Below are 21248 nucleotides of genomic sequence, written 5' to 3' on the forward strand. Positions count from 1 at the left end.
GTCCAGCAGCAGATAAGTGATGTGAGCTTAGGTAAATCTGCTGACTGGGCAAGGCGTGATGCTCTTTGACAAAACTGCTCTCAAAAAAGACTGGACTGTGAGAAGAAACGCAATCAGTGTTTATTTTAAACCAAGTCTTCAATGGGTTCCAACATTTTTGCAGTTAGATCATAGTCGGCAGCATAGTCAAAACAAAATGTGCTTGTCAGTTACAAACACATTACTGGAGAAAGCACTGTCTTCGCTCATCTACATTTAGAGTTTTTAAATTAAACTTAACTGTTCTAATCCTGCCTCCTTGTATGGATTAAACAAAGTATCAAAACTCATCACTCTTGGTGACTGTGGCCAAGCCGTAAGCTGATTAGCTGTTGGATGCAGGCCACGTTTCAACTTGAGCCCTGAAGGAAGAAGTCTGGCGAGTGAAACGTTAGACCGCTTTACTGGATTGAAATGCATCTGAGAGGGTCTCTCTAACATCTGACATGCCACCCTGAGAGCATCTTGTCCTGTGGAGGTTGAATGCTCGTTTAGCTTTTTGTTCATGATTTTGTTTAGCTATTTGTTTATTGTTTTGATTATTTGTGTTTTAATCCAATTTAGGGTTTGTTTAATCACAGACAATCCATTCTAAATCTCCCACAAAGGGCTTCTAAAAAACCTTTTCAGTCAAACTTTATTTGGTTGGTCTCCTAAAGACTATTTACAGATGCTATCTACAGATTATAAACAAACTGTTGACATTTTTGTAGAAACTCTTTGAAACAGTGTATGGTTAAGGTTAAGGTGAGGGCTTGGATTTGGTTAAATTGATGTTAAGTGAACAATTAGAAAGACTGAACTTGGATTTCAACAAACCAGCTGTAAAGTCTCTGTAGGCGGATTATCCAAATAAAGCCACATATAAATAACCACATTTTCCTGGTTTTGTTTTTGTTTTGTCCTGGGTGGTTGAGGTGTGTCGATAGACACTAATACCGCTGACCAGCCCTGCTATCTCCTGACTTCATCCCCCTCAGATGGCAGGGGGCAGCCCTGACCAGAAACCCTCAGCCCCTCGTCTCTCTTCCCACACCCCCCAGCACCCTCTCCCCACCCGCAGGGGTCATCTCTTCCCTGTGACCCACGGGAGGGGACTGATCTGTTATGAGCAGACAATCACCAGAGCCTCCATCAGAGGCTGCCCAGATAAGCCATATCCCACGGTGGCTGGCTCTCCCCAGACGCAGCCCACGCTCAGAGCAACTGGAAGAATGGGTGCTGAGCGACATGCGAGGTGGAGCAAGTTGGGAGTGAATGTGAGAAGGGGAGGGAGATATTGACTGACACACAAACACTCATAGGATCTCTCTCTCTCTCTTTTTCTCTCTCTCTCTCTCACTCTCACACACACACACACACACACAGCGGGAAAGAGGGAGAGGGGAAGAGAGAGAGAAAAAGAAAGAGACAGAAAAAGACAGAGAGAGGGGGGGAGGAAGAGAGACGGGAGGAGAGAGAGAGTGGCAGAGAGAGAGAGGGAGAGAGAGAGAGAGGGAGAACTTCACAGGCAACTGTGTTCATTGACTGCAAATGAGCTTGAAGTCACAAACATCGGAGGTCCATTTCAAGTGACCGGAGAGGAATACTAGGACTTTGATGGGCATTTAGGGACTTGTTCCATCAACAACTTCAATGAAGTTGGCTCCTTTAATAGAAGACAGAGCACCTACTCCACCGCTGTCAGAAACCAACAGACTTAAGTGGACTATAGAACTATAGGAAGAGGGTATAAAGCAGAGGATTTTTTTCCCCCACTCGTGTTTGCTTCAGGCAGCTGCTCTGCTCTCCATCTGTGGGCAAAAGCTGCTGAAAAGAGGAAAGAAAAAGAAGGAGTGAGCCCCAGTTGTGGAGATGATGATGTCGTCTCCCTCCTCTCTGGATGCAGAACCTGTTGATCAGTGAGCTTCAGCAGCAGTGGCAGTGAGTAGCAGAGGAACCAGAGGAACCAAAGGCGACTGCACGAGAGTTCCCAGGAGTGCCAGCTCTCCCAACCCCTTTCTGACTGCCTGCCTGTCTGGTGAACCCCCCTCCCCTCCACGCGCTCCTCTGCCTCTCCCTGCTTTTGCCCTCCCCAGCATGTCCCTTGCTGCGCAGCCCTCGGCAACCCTCGAAGTACCGCGACTACGATGTGGAGATGGACAGTGAGCGGCGTGTGTCAGGGTAAGGGTGCGTCCTCTGCCCGCTCCACCCCACCGCATTGCTACCTCTCCCTCTCCTTCTCCTTCTCCCTCCTGCTGCTTTCACTGGTGCTGCTCGGCCGCCCACCACCCGTCTCTGCCACCACCATCCGCCACAGAGCTTGCGGCCGGGCGCGGCACTCGCCGCCGGCCCACAACGCGTCAGTGGTGCCCGCGCCGGCTGGGCGGCACGTGCGCAGCTACAACCACCTCCAGGGCGACGTGAGGCGCAGGAAGCTCTTCTCCTTCCAGAAGTTCTTCCTGAGGATCGACGAGAGCGGCGCGGTCAACGGGACCAAGAGGAAGGATGACCCGCTCAGTGAGTACCACTGTGTGCTGACCCCCGGGGTGCACTGCTGAATGTGCATGGCTCAGATCAGAAAAAAATTACTTACATTTGGAAAAAAACCTAATTTGTGATGGATCTTAAAATTGGTTTATTTTTATGAAGTTAATTGATTAAGATGAAATGCATTCCTTTGGAACTATACATAAATTATTTTAATACAGTAGCAACATAGTGTACTATGGCATGTCAGGATGAGGTGTTGTGAACGTATGTTGTGAACACATTCTATTCTTTATCTTTTTGTGCTCACTGCCTTTACATTACTCTTGCATGGGCTTTGTTTTGAATCAGGGTGTCTTTGAAAAATGTATTTTGAAAGAATGCCCCGTGCGTTTATTCCACTAAAATCCTATACTCATTTGATCATTTGACATATGGAGCCCATGTGCCCATATTAAACTTCCTGTTCTACCAGACAGTGTGTTCGCTTTGTAATCCAAATTGACTTCCTCTCTTTCCTTTAAATAAGTGTGTCTTCTCGGTTAAGGCTTGTGCTGTAAATTATTCATTTGAGGTATCTGAAGACCCAGTTTGGCTTGATAAAAACTCTGTTACCAACGGCTGGAGGTTAACTCTCTGCTGGAACATTGTTTTGTATCCCTCGAATTTTTCAGAACACAGCAAAGACGTCAGTTAAAGATAAAATATTCCCCCAGTGGAGAGCACTTTAAGTAGAACCAGACATCCTCCTGTTATCTTTCCTGTCTAAACAATCAACACGATGACTGTAGTTTTACGACGGCTGAGAGGGAGCCACTGATAGACCAGCAGTTTTTGCCTTGGAGTTTTTATTCTGCCAGAGGTAAACACTTGAGATAACAGCACAGGACCCAAACCCCTGCAGAGTCCACTTGTGAGGTTCCTTTTAGATAATAAGCCTACTGCCATCACTCATGCATGGAATTTCATGTTTTTCACTAGCTAATTTTTTCTTTTTTAAGACTTTGCTGATGCGTTTAACCTCTATTGTGTGATAATCTTTGTTAATAATATGGCCAATGTACCAAAATACCAGGATGGTATAAAATGAAATCTACATAGAGAGTGTTTCTTGGTTTATTCATTGTTATTTAGCATGACAATATCAGTATCAACTTCTTATGTGATTTCACACCTACCAACCTTTTCTCAACTAAAGAAAAATATCAATTTGCCTTTGTCAGTTGCCGTTCACTTAATCTCTGCCATTTTAATCATGCGACACATGTACCTTCAATGCGCTGCTAATATAGGGTGTACATCCAATGTGTGTGAGCTCGCAGCTTTGGTGTGTGTGGGCACGCACATGTTCATGTGGGTGTGAAGGCACATATGCTTGACTGAAGCCCCCCCAAAAACACATGCACTCACTTAAACTGCACTCCATATTTATGGCGCGTCTTAATGACTGTCATGGGTGTTCTCAAACCACACGTTCAATAAAAGGTGGCAAGCGCTAACGTTACTCTCTGCATGTTTGCTGCATGAATAGTTGGCGATACAGACCCTTTTTTTTATAGACCTTTATTTGTTTATTACTTTCAATATTCCCATGAGGACCACAGTGGTGAGAATAAAACAGAATTGCAATAACGTTTTGTTAATGTGTAGAGAGCCACTATAGTAAACTGCTAAACACTTGTTTATCATGGAATTGGAGATTAATTGGACTAATGAGTACAAATGACTGTGGTGTGAAGAATTACACAAATCATGGACTTTGTTAAGTTAAGTCAAAAAAACTATTACAATGAATCATTGGACCCTTCACATGTCATAGTTCTATGTTTTATGTGGAACAAGGTCAAATATCAAATTGCGGTTTTTCAAAGACGTAGTACATGCCTAGTGCTGGGATGTATATGTGGCTGAGGAGCCTCCTTAATGGATGGTATGTTTTGAATGTTATTGTCTTTACATCAAAGCTATACCTCATCCGGATCAATAATGTATGGATACAAAAGCATAACCTGGGGGTGAGAAATTGCATAATGCCATCATATCGAGTGTATTTGTAAAATGATACTGTAGAGGGGCTGTTCTCCTAAGGCTAAACATGGGTTTTAGAAATACTGCCCTTTGAAGTAATTTAGAATGACATCACACTGTCGGAAGAAAAGAAAAGGACATGAAGATGTGGAAGACAAAGGCAGGATCAGACCTATGCGATGACAGCAAAGACAATGTCAACAATGACAACAACTACAACAATGAGAACAACACGAACAATGTCAAAAATCAACATATTTTTTATGGACTCACAACGGGAATCAGCATCTGTGGATTTATTCCCTCTGAAAGGCATACTGTGTTTTCAGTCTTTTTAGGAGGGGGAAAGGTGTCCTCAGGAGCGCTTGTGAGAAATGTGACCGAGCCTAGGTTTAAGGCCTCTGGAGGAGGCGATGGTGCAGCGATGCAAAGAGGCGCAGCAGAAGAGGTCTGACCTGGCTCTCGCTCTTGTGTGTTAAAAGACCCCACATCCAGCTCCCCACTGATTTACAGGGATGCCAGTGCAAAACTGTCCCACATGGATCCCCATTCTGAGTGGGGGTGGGGGTGGGGGGGGTGCTCTCAGATTTACGAGCTGCCGGGATCCTAATCTTAGGCAGTCTGACTTTTTTGGTAGATATCAGCCTATTGACAGTGCAAACGTGACTCTAAACTAGCAGCCTGACTAAGGTGCTGTACTGTATGTGGTTGTATGTGGTTTCTTGGGATGAGAGGAGGATCGCCACAGATAAAAAGCGAAACTTGCTGCCAGCGTTTGTGTTTTGAGACACCCACCGAAAACATCTCAGCTCCATGTTCACAGATGAAAATGTTAACATTGGCTGTGGTTCAATTGTTCATTGTTGCAGTGACAGTGTAACTGTGTTGTTTCGGTTTTGTTTGGGCAAACATCTGCCCAGGAGACGCGACTAATGCAAGGATAACATGAGCGATGCCACAGGGGGTTCTTATTTTCACAAGATGTGAGGAAGTTAAGTCAGCTTGCCAGGAAGGGGGGAAAAAAGGCACCGTTGGTGTGTGGGAGGCCACCAAAAGAGTTTGTGGCAGAGGCCATGTGTGCCAGGCTTGTTGGAGCCTCTCAACTCTGATATGGTCAACACCAGTTTATTTTCAACTGCTGTGATGAGAAGCCCTGTGCTTTCAGACTGTCTGGGTCTGTAACATTTTCCACATTTTTCCACATTTTGTAATGGTGTTGTTTTTCTCTGTTCTCTGTTTTTTTTTTCAAGAGCAGAAATTTCAAGCACCACGAACAGTAACATGGACTGTGAAAAAAACAAAACCTTTTTTTCTGTTTGGCAACGCATTGTGGAAAATGCACCTCCATGCACACTGGCTATGTAGTAGAGCCAGCCAATGCACCATTTAGTAACGACAAACAGACCAGAGTGAATCAGTCATGCATTTGGGAAAATAAGGCAGCATGTAAAACAATAACACGTAATTCCTTGAGTAAATAGTCAGAGCAAAAATTGACCCTAGGGGCATGTTTTTATGCCTCGGTGTACAAGAAAATACCACCCTAACACTGACACAGGTGTTCTTGCTAGGCCTGTAAAACACAGATTCTGCATTACTAACACATTTCCTCGTTTGTTCTTTGCTTGCACTGCAGTACCCTGCCTTGCGTGTTTGTGTGTGTGTGTGTGTGTGTGGCTGTTGAATTGCGTGTGAGACTTTACTTGTGGAAAAATTGCAGTATCAAATTACTTGTTTGACTCTGATTAAGAAGTAGATTGGTATTTACATTTTTTCAAGGCAGGGATCTTTTTCCATGCTGGAACCACTCACAGCTGAAACGAGGGTGTTGGTGACCAAATACTCTTTCTGCTTGAGTGCACATCCATGGCTGCTCTCTCTCCTCCACCTTGTTGTCTTACGATCTCTTTGCAAACCTATGAAAGTCTCTCTCTCTCTCTCTCTCTCTCTCTCTCTATCTCTCTTTCTCTCTTGGGTGGGTGTGAGCGCCCTGTCTCTTGCACTGTGTGTGATCCCCGTCCGATTCTGACCGGGCCCCCAGTCTGTCTTTGATCATTGATCATTGAGGCCTTTCTAATCCCTTCCTGTCTCTCTGTCATCCTGCCTCTGTTCTCTCCCCTTTCATCCCCCCCTTCTGTTTACAGGGCGGACAGAGAGCAGGTTAGATTGTCTTACATCCTCACTCGATACCTGCAATCTGATCCCATACAGAAGGGGACTCTCTCAGATCTTCAATGCCTGTTGTGTCATGGTCTCAGCGCTTGCAACACCACTTCACAAGTCTAACCTCTTAGCCTGGAGGTTGTGCTGTTTGAACTGGAACGTAATACGGCATTAGCAGAAGGGAGATGGCAATGGGCAATGCGTCAAATAGGTTTTTAGTGTGCTGGAGTCTCCAAAAACACATGCCCCTTCCACATCTCCAAACAACACCTTGTGAAACCCAGAACCACATGTTGCTCGAAAACAAGGCAGCCGAAGCGGCCACAGACACGCTTGGCCAGTTAAACAAAAATCGGCCGCGGAGGAAGAGACACCTTTCAACAATTACTTGGATCAAAGGGCAGCTCTACTGACAACCCTGCGAAGTTCACACCACCCCCTCCCTCGCTTTTTTTCTGTGGTTATCAGGATAGGGTAACCAGACATCACATGAGGTGAAAAGGAAGTCAATGAGCAAAGAGCTGAAGCAAAGGTGTTTCTGTGGTAAATGAGACACTGAATTAAAAAGGGCTCAACCTAATGATTAGGGCTGGCCAAAGACCAAATTAAGAAGAAATATCTTTGTCGACTACTGATACCAAGAGCACACAAGATACAAGTTACCAGAAAAGTGAACTCCTTCCTTAACATTTATGACACATCATAATTAGTTATTTGCTAGTTCCTTATTCAAACTGAAACGTGCTGCCAAGTCAGATTAGTTCACTGAGAACATTTAGAGAGCTAATAGTTCAATAAAAACTGCACTGCACTGCAACGCTGAGAATGTCAGGCCTTCCTTTCAGTTTTGCTGAATAAAATGAAAAAAGAAATGACACAAGGTTGTAACGTAAAAAAGGTCAGAGAAGGAAAGGTCAGAATGTGAAAAAAATCAACCCTGTCAATTAATATCACATTTCCAATCATTATGGCCAAAAGTGTGGAATCTTCTGTTCACCGTTATTTTTTATTTTATTTTTTTTCATTTCCATTCATAGAGTTGTGTCTCATGCTTATGGTGCATTCATACATTACTTTTTCTGTCATGTTCTTCTCCATAGGTATCCTGGAGATCACATCAGTTGATGTGGGCATTGTGGCCATCAGGGGTCTCCATAGTAACTATTACTTGGCAATCAACAAAAAAGGAGATCTCCATGGAGCAGTGAGTATAGAGCCCCACATGTCCATATGACATTTAATGCTTGTTTGCATGACTGAATTATATTTTTATGCATGAGTGAATGATTTATTTATGCATGAGTGAATAATGTATTTGACTTTGTATCCTCACTGTTGTTTTCCTGTCTTTGCAGAGAGAATACAGCAGTAACTGTAAGCTCAAGGAACGAATAGAAGAGAACGGCTACAACACTTATGCATCGGCCGAGTGGAGGAACAGGAAACGGCAAATGTTTGTTGGCCTGAGTGCAAATGGAAGACCTCTACGAGGGAGAAAGACCAGGAGAAAGAACTCAGCCACGCACTTCCTCCCAATCATGGTGTGATCAAAAACTGACGTGTCTGGCTGAAGAGATGAGATGGAAGAAAAAGACTAAATGAAAAATATATGTACATCTATGAGATTTCTCTCTTACCCGAAGGCACTACTCTGCTGGAAAAAGACTATTTCTAAACCCATTTCTATCATCCTTTACTTGTTTGCGATTCTCTTTAACATCTGCGGCACTGGACGAACTATGAAGCCTTCGTGCCAAACGGTGGGAAATCAGTGAACAACAAGCAAGTTGATGATGGGTGGATTGTTCTCTCAGCCTACTGTGAAACATGTTAGTTATGAGCAGTCATGGTTTATGAACAATGATAACTTTTAAGGTGGCAGTTGCAAGCTGAATCTCAAAGCAGAAGACCTGTGTACTGTATTTACTATCACACTGGCAACATCAGAAAATATCTTGCATACACCAATAGAGGCACTCTGATGAGATTTAAGGTATACTTTTGAAATATAGATTCAAACTAAAGCATTTGCATCATTTTTAAACAGTGCTTTTTGACTCCTTTGAGATAAATTATTTATTTGTATAATATTTAAGTGGAAAAAACATGCAAAGTGGACAACATTTCTATACTTTCTATGAAATAAATTAAGCTATTTTCTCATCCTTATCTCAATGCTATAACTGGGTTTATTTCATGATGGCAAGTACATTGTTTACGGTGGGTTAAATGCTGTGCATAGCACATAGCAAAAACAGTTCAACTATTTTTTATATAGACTTCAGCCCTCTGTGTTTTATTTAAGTTGAACAGCTCTTTTAATAGGGAGGGACATATTAACTATGCATTTGTGGTTTCTCCTTTGTACATCGCTTTGGATAAAAGTTTCTGCTAAATGACCAAATGTAAATGTTTTGGATTTGCATTTCTCCCCTAAACATAAGCTGTTTGATGTGAAGTGAAAATATGTCACCTATGGCTGGTGCCTAATTTTTACTGAAAATGTGGCTTTTCTTGGATAAATACAAAACCTTTTATCATAACAATCACACAATGTTCAAATAATATGCAAAACATCTAATAGATTATTCTTGCCAAGTGAACCAATTATACCATACATTCCAAAGTCTTATAGTCTGTCTAAACAATTTCCAAGTCCCCATTTTCAAGCAGAACATGCAATAAGGGATAATTGTCTTTTTTATCAAAGTAGGTAGTTTCTGTTGGAAGTTCTGTGCTCTTTGTAAATAATGTGGTCCAACCTTTTCAAACAAGTGGAAAATGACTGGAGGCGAAGCAACTAATGAGGGCTCATTTTGAGACAGCTTGTCTAACACATATGCTGTTTAAAGTGGCTTCCTACTGAAGTAATACAGGCCCAAGCAAGGTAAGGGTCAAATGTTAAAAGTTAAAACCACACCAGAGTGTTTCATAATGCTCAAGTGCACCCTTTTTTTTCCAGGATTTGTGTCCTTGGGTGATTTGTGTCAGTCTATTGGTAACAGTACACATTTTTGCTTGCAAAATGACAAAAAAAAAATACATTTCATTATGAGAGATGTAAAAGAAAAAAAAAAAGAAAAAAACAAGACTTAAAAAAATAATTCTCCCACCATATCCCCTGCATTCTTTTTGACAGCGATATTTTCATTTCGAATACATTCCAGTGTCTCGATGACATTAGCTAGAAGTTAAAAATAAGTTTTAACTCACTCCACCACCATCTTCAGAGAAAGAAGCTCCCTTAAAATGGGGGCAAAGCACACACGAAGATCAGTCAGTGTATTCACGCTCGGAAAATAAATTGTATGCATAAATATATTAAAACATTTTTATGGCATGCACATACATCTTAAATCATCATCTTCGTGTTTATAAATGAACCCATCCCAGAGCTAATTTATGCGAACATTTGGCAACACTTCTCTTTATGTCTTTTACTTTGAAAAGCAAAAGGCAGCGTCTATCGTCCCGGAAGTATGACATTGTTTCTTGTTTTCCCTTTACTGCACATGCGTTTCCTGCACATGCGTTTCCAGCACGTTGAACAGCAGCAGCACAAACAGCATGGCGGTTACCGTGCATGAAGACATGGATGGGGTTGAGAAGGAGCCTGAGAAGGAGCTGGTTCGCCCCAAATTGACTGGGGGCAATAAGGGGGTTCTCAAGCAAAACAGGGAATTCCTTGACTTTTTCTGGGACATAGCTAAACCTGATCGAGACATCAGACTGAAGGCCATTGAAGGCCTGATTGAATACCTAAAGAAAACCGAGAAGGTAAACTTGCTTAACTAACGTTGCCTGAAGTTTGTGTCACCCAATCTTCATTACTGTCCTACGACCTGACAAGCATCTCATGTGTGAAATGATTGTATAAAGGTATAACATGTTGTCAGTCACTGATCAATCCTAGTGGAAGATTAACTCCGTTACTTTAAACACGTGGATTAGCAAAGCTTGCAGCTATAACGTTAGCTTGTACCTAGCAAATACAGCTAGCTAACATCTGCACATTTAGACGCTAAGACGACGTTACACACTAACCTATAAGCAAGAGTGCATGTCTTATTCTGAATTGGCATTGAATGCAGTGTGTGTATATATTACCAGCCAGATGAGCTGAAGTATTCACTGAAGAGACTGGTGGATGGCCTCTCCCATGCAAGAGAGGATGCTCGCACAGGACACAGTTTAGCATTGGCTCAGGTGGGTTTGTTTTATTGTGTAAATAGCTTAATTTATTCTCACTGAAATACGTGTGTCAATATGTCAGATGTACACCAGATGACATGTCATGGTAAACATGAAACGTTACGACAGGTATTAAACGTACTCTAACACACTGGAGCTATTAATCTCCAGATATGATGTTAGATTATTAGGAACGTTTTTTTGTTGACGTTTTGAATAATTCATTAATCAACGAACACCTTTTCCTTTAGCTTCTGAGTGTGTTTGAGGATATCCAGCTGCAAAGCATACTCGACCAGATTAAAGAGAAAAACAGCCTACAAGCTCTGCAGAAGGTGAGTAGGTGACTTGGCTAACCTGTCGTTAATCCACGTCTCTACATGATTTAGTCATTTAACTGTACAGTTATTCATTCCTGTGTCTCTCATTCCCATGTATACACCTTCAAACAGAAACAAATCAGAAATGTTGCATTTGGGAACTTCTTTGGGGTGCTGGCTATATCACAGTCTACACGCCTCTCTAAGGTAAGAGCAACAATATCACCTTTCACAGATGTCATTACATTTGAACACAGTCTGTCCATGCTTCAGATTTGGATGGTTTCTACTGACTATCATTTAATTGTAACTGCCAAAATACTGCAAAAAGCATCTACAAAAAGCATTACTCCTCTGCTTTTATTTATCTAATTTACTCATGTGAGACCACACCCACAGAGTTTGTGTTTGTCCCCCCATCCTCCCCACACAGGAGCCCCAGGTCCTGTTGGAGTGCGTTCGCCTCTTGCAGCGTATCTCCCAGTTCTCAGAGCATCTCCGCGATCTACCCAGAAAAACCATGGTGGATCTCTTATCTGAGGTAGATGCTTGGTCACATAATGTGTTGTATTCAGGTCTGTGTTATGCTTGGGATTGTTATGTTTCTGTTATGCAAGAAAACAGAACCATTTTGACTACCCATAGATCATACCTGCTGTTATTTTGTGGTGATGCAAAGGAGTTTTGAATATACAGATATGTATCGAAAAAACAGTCTTGATCTGTTTTGTATGTGCAGGGGCCTTTCTTATTCTATTGTTGCAGTGTGACTCTGTACTGTGTTGCCTTTCTCTGTGTTGACTTTCTCTGTGATCGCTCTCTGCAGACATCTCAGGAGGTGTTTGAGGAAGTGCTGCTGGGGGCCCTGAAGAGCGACTTGACCTCTGCCCTCAGCACACCTGAGCACCTGGAGCTTCTCCTGGTGGCCATGCAGAAATTCCCTGAGGTGCTTAAGCCCCAAAAGCTCAAAAAGTTACTGGGCAGCACTACAGTAATCACCCAGGAGAACATCCCAAAGTGAGTGTTTGTCTCTCTTGCGTTATAGTGCATGGTTCGTAAGTCCCTAGAAAATCAGAAACGGTCAATTAAAACGATTTGGCATTTTTAATAGATGTTATGACTGACTGGCTTGCTGATATGTTTAATTCATTTGAGTAACTGAATTACGCCTGAGGTCAAGAAGTTTCTGTGTATTAAATTGTTCGTTTTAAATAGCGTAAAGGCTCACTAGGACAAAGAGTGCACATCACAAACTTGCATAATCAATGCAATTCTATCTATGTTGACAAATATAGCCTAGGCCTACTGTCTAGGTAGACTGCTGTAAAACTGTTAACTGCACTTCTCCCTGTTGTTTGCCTCTGTTGTTGCAAATCAAATCTCATTCTATGAATATCATGGAACTGAGCTGCGTCTGATTAATATGGTAAATTGGTGTGTGCCATTGCCATCTACTTACTTTTCCTGGTATTGCTGGTTGTAAATACTAAACCTGAATGTGTAGTCTAGGGCTGGGCAATATGGCACAAATGGCCCTAGTTACTGGGAACTATTTTTGATGCATGTTTTGTGTTCATGTTGACAAAATGTGAGATTAGTTTTTTTGGCAATATCGCCCATCCATAATTATAACGTTTCATGAATGTCTGAACAGGTTGGTGGATGTTCTGAAGACGGCAGCTCGCTCGGTTAAGAAGGAACGGCATCTTCCAACTGTTGCCGTTGACCTGCTAGAAGTGTCCTTGCGAGAGGACAGCTTTGACCTTTTCTGGAATGAAATCATTCTGAATGGACTGATGAAAGACCAACCAGGTCCTTCACAGTGAGTACAGTTAATACCTCAGGAACCATAGCAAGACGTCCTCACCCGTTTGTTATCTCTCTAAATGTGTTGTTTTGTGTCCACAGTTACATGTGCTTTCGGTTGCTGGGAGGTGCCCTGCCACTTTTGTCAGTGCAGCAGCTTCGCCAAGCCCTGTCCGGTGAGGTGATGAGGCATTATGGCGAACATGTGGTGGTTGCTCAGGTAGGCCAATCTTTACATTTTTATTTTTTTAAGATGGATTGGTATTGCCACTGAATACATTTTGGAAAAATGTAGAAAAACGAGTCACGTTTCAAAAACAAATCAGTCATGCTCTCTGTGTTCCTCAGCAACCAGATCGCTTTAAGATTGCCCCAGAGATGGACGTCTACGTCAAGCAGTTTTTGCAAGGCTGCGACGACCCGGACAAACAGCTGGCAGTCATGGTGGGCTTCAACCAGCTCACCAACCAGGGCTACCCAGTGATCCCCTCCTTCTGGAAGGTGGTGGAGTGCTTGCAGCCGGCCGCACTGGAGCGCTACGTGGACTGGCTGAAGGGCATGTTCCTGCGGCCACAGCTGGAGAACTGCCTGGACTTCACCACGCGCCGGCAGAAGGAGAACCAGGGGGCCAGTGGGAAGTAAGTGCCCCTCACAGTTCCCAAAAAGCTTTGTTTGATCTTTGAGATCTCTGCTTTGTGGTCTTGAATTGCTTTTCCTGTCTTATTTCATAATTTTTCAAGATATTGAAATATACTCTGAACATGCCAAGATAAAGACCACTAATGTCAAATATGCTATCCTTCAGGAGCGATGAGCCAGTACTCCGTATGCGTAAGTGGATTCTTCCCCGGCTGACCTCAATCGTGGAGAACCATCAGGTGAAAAAAGAGGAAGACTTGGTCATGGACATCGCCAGGTAAAGATGACACATCAGACCTCCCTAACCTGTGCTGTACATTTACTTTTCAGTAGCTGTAGCACTGTGAGCTCATGGCACCAGTGGTACAGCTTTGTGCTGGGCCTTGCTTAAAGGGAAGCTTCAGGACTTTGCCACTTGGGTCTTATTTTTAGATCTTAAAATAGATTCAATTCCTTTTTATTCCAGGTTCATTTTCTTCCATGCATTCTTTACTGCCAAGAAATCCACTCCAGACATCCCAGAGACTGAGAATATGCCATCAGTGGCTTTAGATGAGAAGACTCGAGCAAGTGTCTTCTCCGGCTTCTTTGGGTGAGCGATGCTCTTGATGTAAAATTCTACAAATTATGAAATGTTTCTGGATACTTGAAAATGTATGTTTGGTCAATTATTTCTCTGTTGTAACAATGCTAATTGACATTGTATTTTATATGGTTGGAAAGCCGGTTTATTTACCTTTACAATGATGTCTAACTTGTTAGGATCATGCATTTGTGGGATGAGCAGCACAGCTTATTATGTTGGTAGCGCCCAAGTAAGATTTGTCAAAATTCTCTGCCAATGCCAAAGATTTGAGAGAAATAGAGAAATAATCGACCAAATTAAATGTCCAGACTTTTTTGACAAGTTTATTTAGATTATAATAAACCTGTGCAGCTTGCTTCCTGCAGCATTTATAATAGTTGGGAAATACACCACAAAACAAGCTCATATTTGTTGTTGTTTAATTGTTAACACAGAAAAATCTGAATTCACATCACTGTAGTTAAGGGATTTGAAGTAGGAAATGCCACAAGCCAGATGCATCTTGTTTAACTTCTCCTATATGCTACAGGTTACTCCAACACCTGAACCACCTTCCAGTGCAGGGGGAGTCCAGCGATGATGTCGCCCCTAAGAAGCAGCTCCATGGTGTTACAGCCGACGGCAGCACATGGCTCTTCTGCCTGATCCAGTACGCCGACATGCTCCTGAGCCAAACCAGCTATGTCCAGTCTGTCAAGCCCTTCACCGCAGAGCAGAAGAGCGCCTGGGACAGGTGACACTCTACTCATATATTGGTTTTATTAGATCTTGTTCAGATAGTAGGTAGTCTTCTGCAATGTTAAGGGTTGTAAAATTCTTATACTGGCCCGGAACGATGCTCTGGGTAGTACTGTGTGGAACTGTTAGCCCTGAAATGATTGCATAGGGAGTCTTTTGTGCCACTCCGACCTTGACGGTATCGTGTGCCCTTTTGTAGCATGATGAAATCTGTCGAGTCCCTGCAGAAGAAAGCCAAGAAGAGCCAGACTCCAGAGACCTCTGCGTTTCAGCTCCTCTTCCTGCTCGTTGGCATCAACATCTTCAAGGTACCTAGAAGAAGTGCTCCAGTGATGAGAATCAAAAGCATATCCTCCATCAGATATAGTTTGGGAATGTATTGCTCTGAATTGCATTGACAGCAGCTCTTTGCCCGATTGTGTGTGTGCGCGTGTGCGTACGTGTGGTGTATGTGTGTGCCCGTGTGTGTATGTGCCCGTGTGTGTGTGTGCCCGTATGTGTGTGTGTGTGTGTGCCTGTGTGTGTGTGTGTGTGTGTGTGTGCGCAGGCCCCAGAGGAGAGTGTGGAACTCATCCAGGACATTCAAAGCTGCATGGTAAAAGTGAATGCCAAGAAGTCGAAGAGGAAGAAGAAAGCCGATGGTGAGTGAAATTGTTATGGCAGTGCTTGATAACTGATTTTCTTTTAAGTTGATGGCTCTGGCCGGGGTACATGTGTGGAACTCGAATAGAATTGGATTGGATTAGTTCCTCTGTCAAGTGTAAGAGCAAGAACCCTGGGAAAATACTTACTTAAGTCATTGATTAGTGGATTGGAAGTGTTTACCTAGGCCAGACAGGACTTGCAATCTAGGTGTGTCGTTTTTACAAGATTTTACATGATTACAAGAATAGTTTAATTTGCAAATGTATTTTGATGTGGTTGTTTTGGAGCTGTCATAATCAGACTACCCCATGATGCAACCTAGGGGTCATCTGGTTACTACTGTTCAGCTTGACCTCCTCTATGTAACCTGGTTGCTACGTCGCCCAGTCATGCGTTCTCTTTCACACCGATGTACAGCAAGACGTACTATGAATTCAAAATGTATGAATATACGATCACCAATGAGCATGTGTGGAGATGTTAAACGCATGCTGTGCTCTGGTTCTCCTGCAGCTGAGGAGGAGGAGGAGGAGCCCCACTGGGTGGAGGTGCTGGTGGAGATCCTGCTCTCGCTCCTGTCCCAGCCCAGCCGCCTCATCAGGCAGGTCTGCAAGACTGTCTTTGGCCGCATCTGCCCACATGTCACCCAGGGCGCCATCACTGCCATTCTGGATGTAAGTAGGACCTAAAGGAGAAAAGTCTTGCAGTATCAGCGTGACCACATTCTGGGTGTGTATTTAAAATAGTGTATTTGTTTTTTTGTTTTTTTTTCAAGGTCCTTGATCCTAGCAAAGCTACGGAGGACAGTGCACTTGTGGTGACTGATGAAAGCAAAGCAATGAAAAGAAAAAGCGATTCAGATGAGGATGATGAAGATGAGGAAACTGACATAAAGAAACAGAAAGTCAAAGCTGAGGGGGACGAGGAGGAAGTAAGTATTTTAAAAATAACTTGATTAATGTTTTTTGATTTTTTTTAGGAGACATTAACCCCAAGTGACAGGAAAGTTACTACTGTATATCGTCTCAAAATAACAATTTCCTCTGATGCAGGAAGAGGAGTCTGACTCGTCAGATGATGATGATGAGGATGATAATAACGACAATGAAGAAGTTGATCAGAACTTCCGCCTGGAGCTGATGAAAGTTTTGCAAGGCCAAAATGCTCCGGTGAGTTTGTCTACTGCTGAAGCAACCTAAATATTTCAAAGAGCTTGAACTGTAGCAACAGTGCCTATATTTCTTAACTTTGACTTTTTTGCATTCCTCATTACTCAATGTTACTCAAGGCCACTGAAGCAGACAACAGTGATGACGATGAGCTGGATGATGACGCCATGATGAAGCTGGATGGCAACATCGCCAGTCTCTTTGCAGAGCAAAAGAAACGCATACAGGCCAAGAAAGATGAACGGGAAAAGTTGCGTAAAGAGAAGGTGCTCATCAGAGACTTCAGGATCAAGGTAGGTTTTTGGGAGAGGCGCTTGTCTGTCTGCTTGTAGATTTCATTGAAGTTCACTTCAACCGTTCGAGAGTCAATTGACAAGCTCATTTGGTAGGTGCCGTGAAAACAGCCATCTATTTGACAAAGAGCGTCTTCCACTTGTTTTAATGGAAACATTTTCTTGAGTCCCACACTCCTTATCATATGGGAACCTGCTTCTGTCGGTCTACAGCCTTGCTCATTAGCAGCAGCAGCAGGTTTTGATAAGTTGTTGGCTTAAAGGCCTTTTCTACTGATATCTGGGCTGACTAAACTGTTTTGGTGCTGTTCCAGGTGCTCGATTTGGTGGAGGTGTTCCTGGACAAGCAGTCAGCCAACCCTCTGGTGCTGGGCATGATCGAACCTCTGCTGTTGGTCGTCGAGAGCGGGATGAGCTCAGACAAAGAGCAGCAGGAGATAGACTTCCTCCGCAAGGCAGCCGACATTTTCAAGTAAGGAAATGCTGTGTGCTGTGCTAAGGTGGGATCAGCTGCAGATAATGTTTTTATCAAGGTTAAATGCCACGTGCAAGCCAGTCCAAAAGCATAATGTCATTGCAGAAGAGAAATGATAAAGGACAATATTTTTCTATGTGGTAGAAGTGATCTGCTGGATTAATTACTGTTGGAATATGACCTGCATGACCTACTAAGTCAGTACAATGATGCTTGTTTTCACCATTGAACAGGAACACACTGTGCAGAGGAAAGCAATACTGCAAGAACGTGGACGACCGTAAAGCAGAGCTTCATGACCTTTTGGAAAGGTTACTCACCAGGGCACAGAAGCTGTCTGACTCCGCTGTTGCACTCTACTACTTCAGGTGAATATGGAGAAGCTGAGTTTGTGCTGTGATGAAAATAGCTGGCCTGGGGGGCACTGTGGTGCAAGCAGTAGCCCCGACCACCTACGGGCTTGAAGCCCATGGAGGACACAGGTTCGATTCCGGCCTGATGTCATTTCTCCTGTCAACTCCCCACCTCTTCTCCCTCTCATTTCCTGTCCCGCTCTTCACCGCTCTATCGATTAAAGGCACAAAAGCCCAAAAATAAATCTTAAAATCTTTGGCCTAAGGTAAAAATCAGGCTTAGCAGGACCAATTTTTACATTTTCATGCCAGTTTTTATATCTTGAGTTCTGCTGAGCCAAAACACCATACTGGTCCCTTTTTGGTAACGCTCCCAAGTTGGTTCTCTAGTTAACCCACGTTGTATTTTGTCTGTGTGTGGCAGTGCTGCCCTGTATTTGGTGAAGGTGCTGAGAGGTGTGCCTGCCGAAGGAGCCACAAAGCAGGAAGCTGTTGAGAGCCAGGTAAAGTTCTGCTTGTCAGTCACAATTCTTAAACTGAAATGTTTGGAATAGATATATATAATCAGTATAGATGCTGTTGCTGGTAAATAAATTGCTGAAGATCATTCTTGTCAGATGTGTTGAGCACCATCCTAGATGTTAACTCATGACTCAAAAAACATGACTTGTCCAGGGCAAATCCATGGGGAACCTGGATGTGGAGAGAGTGACTGGTCTCTTTAGGCAGGCTCTTGAATCCTTCATGACTCGCAGAAATAGTCCTCTCACTGGAGCCATGTTCATCGACCTCTTTAACCGACTCCCGGTGAGTTACATCAACTCTTGATCTTTCTACTTGTTCTGTATGGCAACGTCATCGCTCCCTATACTGCAGTACCTTAGAGGCATCTGTTTTTTCCCCTTGGGGACAACCTTCTCAGTGCATTTTAGTTTTTTAGGTGGATTATGAACATGTTCCTCTAAGGCCTTGTAAGCTGAAGCAGGACATTTACAATATGAGTGATGGGACAGCCCTATGTCCACATTTCCAAGATTATTGATTTGTGTACCTGATGAGCGGTGCTGACTAAATGTTTTAGCATGTTCAAACCACTTTGTGATATCTATGCTAATTGGCTAGTTTTCTTTGTTCAATGTGCTCTAGGTCTTTAGCAGCAACCTCCTGGATATGTTGGTGGGGTACATCACAGGAGGATTAAGAGAACATCAGCAGGTAAACATAATACATTAACATAAACTTTCCAAAAACTGTGACCGGAATGAGTTTAAGTAAAAATTGAATTAATTAATTAAATTAACTATTTTTGTACTGATGTGATATTTTTCTTTCTTCCAGGGGCAGGCCTGTGCCATCATGCTGAGGGGTCTGCAGTCTAGAGATATTCAACAGCTTTTAGCCGGACCACGATGGATGGAGTTGTGCCAGAAGACTGTGGAAAAAGTTACAGAGGTATGTTTTATTGGTGGTTTATTAAAAATAGCAATCACACCTTTGATTCCTTATGTCTATCAACGGTGATCATGACATCAGCCTTCAAGGCCCACAACTGACCCCCTGTGCTTTCTCCCTTTGTGTAGAGTCTTGGACAAGGACTAGAAATGAAAAATAAAATTGTACAAGAGAAGATTATCAAAGCACTAGAGCTTTCTCTGTTTTTGATTAAGAACATTCGTACTCAGGTCTGTACCATCATTTCTTTAAACTTATCAAATTTCTCTGACAGTGAAATATTTTAATTTTTTTTACTATATAAATTAAACTGATTGTCTTTTACTAAGCAGAAACTTGAGGTGAGCCTTGAGCCAATCCAGAAGGCTTTGGTGTCCATGAATGAGAAACATGATTTCCACAAATCTGGACATATGGAGGATATCTATTGGAGTGTAATGAAGCTCTTTGGGGTTCAGTAAGTCGATATTCATTCACTGTTTTTTAATGTGCTTGCAAATAGGTTTGTAACATAGTTTCCCTAATGATCTTCTAGAAGCCCTATTTAGATGACAGTTGTACTCCCCATATAGTAAATAGCCCTATTCAGATGCATGTAGTCTTCATGGCAATGGCAGCAGAGTCCTTTGATGCATGCTGACTTTTGTAAAAGCTTCAATGATATAGGACTACATCTTCTTATGGGCTCAGGGTGAAAAAAAAAGCTAAATCCTTGTTCTCTGCATGATTGCCCCCATACAGCTGCTTTGATGAACAATAAAACCAGTCTCATAATTGAAGACCATGCTTTTATGCCAATGTTTTTTTTTCAGTGATGCACCTTAATGCTTGTGTTAGTAACATATGTGCTAAAATGCAGTTAAAGTAGTAATATGTTTACATTGTTCTATTGCCTGATCTTTGAATTTATCACCCACCCCTTTACTATTAGAAAACCAAAAATTGTGAAGACGAAAAAAGCAGAGGAAAAGCCTGTCACTGAGCAGACCCCAGAAGCTGAGGCGAAAAAGAAAAAGGGTTTCCTCCCCGAGACCAAGATACGGAAGAATCGCAAGAAGCCTGCGGTTGTGGAGGAGAAACCCGCCGCCAAGCAACCCAGTAAGCCCACTGCTGCTGCGGCAACTGGAGGAGAGGGAGAACCAGGGAAGAACAAGAGGAAGAGAAAGAGGAAGAACAGGAATAGAAAACATACAGGAGGTGGAGGAGGAGGAGGAGGAGGAGAGGTGGCATCAGATCAGTCAGCTGCCAAGAAAGCTAAAACGGTCGACGAATCGCCTGCCGAGAAACCTAAAATAGTTGACCAAACACCCGCCAAGAAAGACCAAACGGAGCCAAAGGGCAATAAAAAGAAGAAACAAAAGAAGGCGGCTGCTGAATGATGCATTACTAACCTTTTCCTTACGTTTTCTCCTTTTAAGCCTAATGGGCTTTATAGCCTGTTTGTGAAACTTGCTCTGAGGAGCACCTCTATGATTTTTAATACTCAACCTGAGACTGAGCAGCTCTGTCAAAAGTAAATCTATGTTTTGTGGGTGTGTCATAACCTTGTTTGTTGCCTATCATGAGCATGTTTTGAAAGGTTCATATACATGTGACATAAAATTAAAATAATTTTATGTATAAAATGTGGTCTATGATTTGAATAATTTACCCGACTTAAGCTGACAGGCTTTTCTTTACTTTACACGCATGTCTTTTCCATCTTTGCATTTCAGATTTCCTAAACAGAGAATTAATCCACATTTTTTGAGCTGTACTTAAAACAGTGCATATAACATTAAAAACTCCTTAATTCATTCTTATTGTACTATTTGATTACATGGTTTTTGAGAATCACATTATTAGGGAGCCTTGCCGAATCAAATTTCGAGATTATATTGGA

General features: G+C 42.7%; 2 protein-coding genes across 2 annotated transcripts; both read left to right on the plus strand.

The window, feature by feature from the left end:
- Nucleotides 1-2168: 2168 nt before the first annotated feature.
- Nucleotides 2169-8246, plus strand: fgf10b (fibroblast growth factor 10b; the record flags this gene model as incomplete). Its single annotated transcript, XM_080852637.1, has 3 exons — nt 2169-2538; nt 7800-7903; nt 8055-8246. 3 exons carry the CDS (start codon nt 2169-2171, stop codon nt 8244-8246), a joined length of 666 nt encoding a protein of 221 aa, XP_080708763.1.
- Nucleotides 8247-10243: 1997 nt separating this feature from the next.
- On the plus strand, nt 10244-20968 carry mybbp1a (MYB binding protein (P160) 1a). Its single transcript, XM_080852025.1, has 27 exons — nt 10244-10476; nt 10810-10905; nt 11142-11225; nt 11343-11417; nt 11644-11751; nt 12037-12227; nt 12865-13032; nt 13119-13236; nt 13365-13654; nt 13822-13932; nt 14122-14247; nt 14771-14974; nt 15179-15287; nt 15527-15620; nt 16138-16298; nt 16400-16555; nt 16677-16793; nt 16913-17086; nt 17401-17558; nt 17795-17929; nt 18339-18417; nt 18590-18721; nt 19061-19129; nt 19253-19366; nt 19495-19596; nt 19699-19823; nt 20298-20968. Exons 1-27 carry the CDS (start codon nt 10267-10269, stop codon nt 20743-20745), a joined length of 3954 nt encoding a protein of 1317 aa, XP_080708151.1. The 5' UTR covers nt 10244-10266; the 3' UTR covers nt 20746-20968.
- Nucleotides 20969-21248: the final 280 nt, after the last annotated feature.

The sequence above is a fragment of the Sprattus sprattus genome (assembly GCF_963457725.1).
Source record: "Sprattus sprattus genome assembly, chromosome: 15".
Classification (NCBI taxonomy): Eukaryota; Metazoa; Chordata; class Actinopteri; order Clupeiformes; family Clupeidae; genus Sprattus; species Sprattus sprattus.

Excerpts from the sequence above, each read along its gene's own strand:
- mybbp1a (XM_080852025.1), top strand. The coding sequence starts at position 10,267 with ATGGCGGTTACCGTGCATGAAGACATGGATGGGGTTGAGAAGGAGCCT. Across the intron at positions 15,621-16,137 it reads GAGGAAGAAGAAAGCCGATG|CTGAGGAGGAGGAGGAGGAG; the intron begins GTGAGTGAAATT and ends GTTCTCCTGCAG. Across the intron at positions 19,597-19,698 it reads TTAAGAACATTCGTACTCAG|AAACTTGAGGTGAGCCTTGA; the intron begins GTCTGTACCATC and ends TTTACTAAGCAG.